The sequence below is a fragment of the Plectropomus leopardus genome, unplaced genomic scaffold (assembly GCF_008729295.1).
Source record: "Plectropomus leopardus isolate mb unplaced genomic scaffold, YSFRI_Pleo_2.0 unplaced_scaffold23236, whole genome shotgun sequence".
NCBI lineage: Eukaryota > Metazoa > Chordata > Actinopteri > Perciformes > Serranidae > Plectropomus > Plectropomus leopardus.
Window position 1 is genome coordinate 1 of NW_024625199.1, and position 3948 is coordinate 3948.

The window sequence follows — 3948 nt, forward strand, 5'->3', positions numbered from 1 at the left end:
ATTGCATCCAGTTAGGAAGAGATGTAAGAAGTATGATTACATACACTACAGTATTCAGCAAAAACAAAAATATAGTGTTTTAGAAACTAATTGCAGTGCAGTATTGAAATAACATGTTACTTTGTGTCTCCTGCAGTAACCAGTATAAGAAGTTTCCTCAGATGACTTCTTATCACCGTATGCTGCTGCACCGTGTGGCTGCCTACTTTGGCATGGACCACAATGTGGATCAGACAGGCAAGGCTGTCATCATCAACAAAACAGGCAACACGCGCATGTGAGTGTAGTTTCTAACTTTGCTTCAGACTTCAGCAGCTGCAGCCTTAATTGTGTTTTTCAAATCTTTATTTACGTATTTGTAGAATAAACTTAAATTATTCAACCTTTAAAAGAGTTAAAAAAACACCATATTTTATTTAGACTTTTCCAGATGGAAGGATTGTAATGGTGTCAATAAGGGTTTCGGGGGGGCTGTTATAATCAAATCAAATCCAGAAGTAATCTAAACAGCCTCAAGGAAATACACAACAACAAACGCATGTGACTGAGATTGCTGTGACAACTGCAGCATGAAGCTTACAGTACATTCCCAAAGCTATAAACTCTTAAGTGTGAGCTGGATGAAGAACAACCTGACCCAAACATGTGACAGAGCAGCAACATGTAAGCAAATGAAAAGTGTATTTCTGCTGAAAGCTTAGGCAGTATCAATACACCTGAGAAATGAAAGCAGCTTGAGCCAAGTATGCACCTCATCTTTTCTAACAACATCCCATTGAATAGCAAGAATATGCTGTGCTTTTCACACTGTGTGCACTTTAGGCAGAGAGTGGAGAACTAACTAATTTAGCAACCAGCAAGCTGTTAAAAGTTAGGTTACACCTCACAGCTATTAGGTGAAATATGTGTAGGTAATAAATGTACTTTTATATACTATAAACTGGTCATTGTTTAAACCAGGAAATAAAGTTGCTAAATGTGTAGTTAAAAACAGTAGAGAAATCAGTCATCAGTCATCAGACTGACTGACCGTGACCAATTTCTGATGCATTAATGAGAATAAATACTCTCCACAGAGTGTTGTTTTTTTTACTGTAGGGGCATAGCTGGTCCAGTTTATACGGCAAAAGCTTCACTCAGTTGAGTCAATAAAAATGATTGTTTACTTACATAAGCAGTTTGCTAGAGAGAGAGTGTTTTTCTCTCTGTCAAACTATCTATGCACGTTAAACAATCGAAGAGCCAAAGAGATATGAGAGACATGGCGGCATGATGGACCTGTTACTGTCTGGCTACAAACTGTCTGAGACTATTTTTATCTTGGTCAAGCCAAAGTAGCTCTGCACACCTTGACCATTTTTGGACCAAATGACAGCTGTGAGTCAGCTTTCTCCAGTTGAACATTATTTCAACCATGTTGCGTTCAGGCTCATCAGTGAGCACATGTGCACAGAGATATTACTACCTCTATTCCAGGTAAGATTCAAACTAATGGCAGGACAGTCACAGGCCCATTTCTTAAAAAAAAAAAAAAAATCTGTACTTTTTCTAAAAGACATGTTTTGATTATTTTGTTTAGAAGATTTCATTGTGCTGGGACTAATTTTATTTATGATAAAGATACCATATGTTTTTACATATAACTGCCAAAAGCGTTAACTGTGTCTTATTTTGTTTCAGTCAATGGTACCTTTGGCTAGTTTTAAGTTTGTTGAAAGTATGCCTTTTGTCTTTTTCTTCTACAGCCCAGAACAAAGGTTCTCTGAACACATTAAGGATGAACGTAACATGGACTTCCAGAAGAAATTCATCCTGAAAAGAGATGATGCCAGCATGGACAAGGATGATAATCAGGTAGGCTGCATTATATACCATGACAATCATTAACTATATGTTTGTTAACTATCTTAAGATGGATAGGGACACAGAAGGACGGGGACACAGAAGTCTGAACATAATGACATAAGACTGTTAATTACCTTTCCCAGATCTGATGAAACAAGGTAATGTCTGATTTTGATGCCAACTAAGCTGTGAATCAAACACTCACAGATTTCCGGTGGTGAGGCCCCAGACTATCTGGGCATCTGGAAGTGGGAGTAGTAGAGCTGCAGCATCATCTTGACCTGGCCATGTGTTAAGAATTACAATGAACTCTTAAATTATTTAAAATAAAGAGGCAATACTTAAGAGTCTTAATTGATTTAGCTATGTGTAAGAGCATGCAGAGTTTGAACAGTGGTAACTGTACATTATTGTAGTTACGCAGTTGGCAGGTGGGTGTTAAACGGCATTGTTTCCAACAGGGATTAAAACAAACTTGGTATGTGAAAGGAGATTTAACAATCTCAAAAGATTTGGGGTGGTACTAATAATAACTTACAATTGAGGAAGCATGGTCTGCACTTAAAGGATGTGTTTAAGTAAAACCCATTATGCTTTCTGTCCACCCATGTTGTTTTTTTTAATGTTATGATGACTGTAAACCTCATCTCCTGTATCACAAAGGATTTTGTTTTTGTGAAATTGTTGATAAATTAAGGTTAGAAAATGAGATGCTGTCATACCTCTTTGTCCCTTCCAATACTAGTATCACCAACACAGAGGAGCAAATGCACAAAAAGGATTGCGTGGCTTTTGCTGTAGCTAAACATGTAAAAATAAGACAAAAGAAACTGTAATTCTCAAAGCACCCACAAAGGGTGAAATGCAACCCTAACTGGGCTGCAAAGCAGTTAGTGTGTCTGTATTCCTGCGCTATTTGTACATATTTGAATACGTTAAGCATTGAAACCCCACGTTGTCAACCACGGAAACAGTTTGATCATAATAATAATAAAGGATAATATACTTGCTTTGTTGCTGGCTGAACCAAGTTTTCACACCTCATTCCTTCCAACCATGTTTGTTTGAAGCATTGACACTTTTCTTCGGCGCCTAATGCTTGTGCATATTTATCGTTTTCCTTTGTTCTATCACATTTGTGGTGTTAAAGCTTCCCACGCTTATTCTGCCCCTCAAAGCACTCTTTCTGCACTGTTTCCATTCTGTTGTTTTGTTTTGACGGCAAGCAGCTGCTCTCTCTTGCATGCTACTGTTGCTATCATGTGACTTGTTGCTACTTATCTTTACAGTAGGTCGCACTAAGTGTGGCTATAAATGTGTTTACATAAAATTTAAGCACATATTTGGGAATATTGCATATTGGATTAAAAGTGTAATTTTTTAAAAATTCAATTGTTTTCCCAAATGTTAGATCCGTGTCCCGCTGCAGGATGGGCGACGTAGCAAGTCCATTGAAGAGCGGGAGGAAGAGTATCAGCGGGTACGAGATCGGATATTTGCCCGAGAAGTAAGTATTGAACCTGGTCAGGGCAACAAAAACTCGGAAGGACATGTTAACATGAAATCACACTCCAGCTCCCTTTACCATAGAGAAATCAGTATTTCTTAATTAGACAAGAATGTAAAATGTTTGTTTAATAACTGGTGCAGTGAAACATGGTAACATTCATAATCCAAGTCAGTGGTTCCCAATGTGTTTTGCTGACACAAGGTGCATGTCCATGAGTTGTGAGCAAATCATTCAAAGCATGATTTTTACCTTCTCAGGCCCTGTCTGCATGTTAGAGTTGGCTACTGTTCATATTTGTACAGATACCTGCACTAGCTTTGGCACCTGGAATTTGGTAGGCCTACCTGTAACCAACAGCTGCACGGGTGAAGTCGTAGATTAAAACAATTCTGCACCTGCGTATTTGTGTGTCTGTTTCTGCTCATCCACTAGTGATACTAGGCTGTTCCTAAATTATTTTTAGAAAAGAAATAACAAAAGAGGCTAAAAATTTTGCGGTAGATTGGTGCTGCAGCTTTGGAGCTCTGTGAATGGTTTACCCATCCCCCGGTTTTGGGGCGCTTCTTGCCTCGGCGGCTCCATCGATGGCCAAC

General features: G+C 38.6%; 1 protein-coding gene across 1 annotated transcript; it reads left to right on the plus strand.

Annotated features, from left to right (window-relative positions):
* Positions 1-136: 136 nt before the first annotated feature.
* LOC121966136 (R3H domain-containing protein 2-like) lies at positions 137-3352 on the plus strand (the record flags this gene model as incomplete). Its single annotated transcript, XM_042516242.1, has 3 exons — positions 137-277; positions 1746-1854; positions 3257-3352. Coding segments are annotated over 3 exons (346 nt in total), but the record flags the coding sequence as incomplete, so codon positions are not given.
* Positions 3353-3948: the final 596 nt, after the last annotated feature.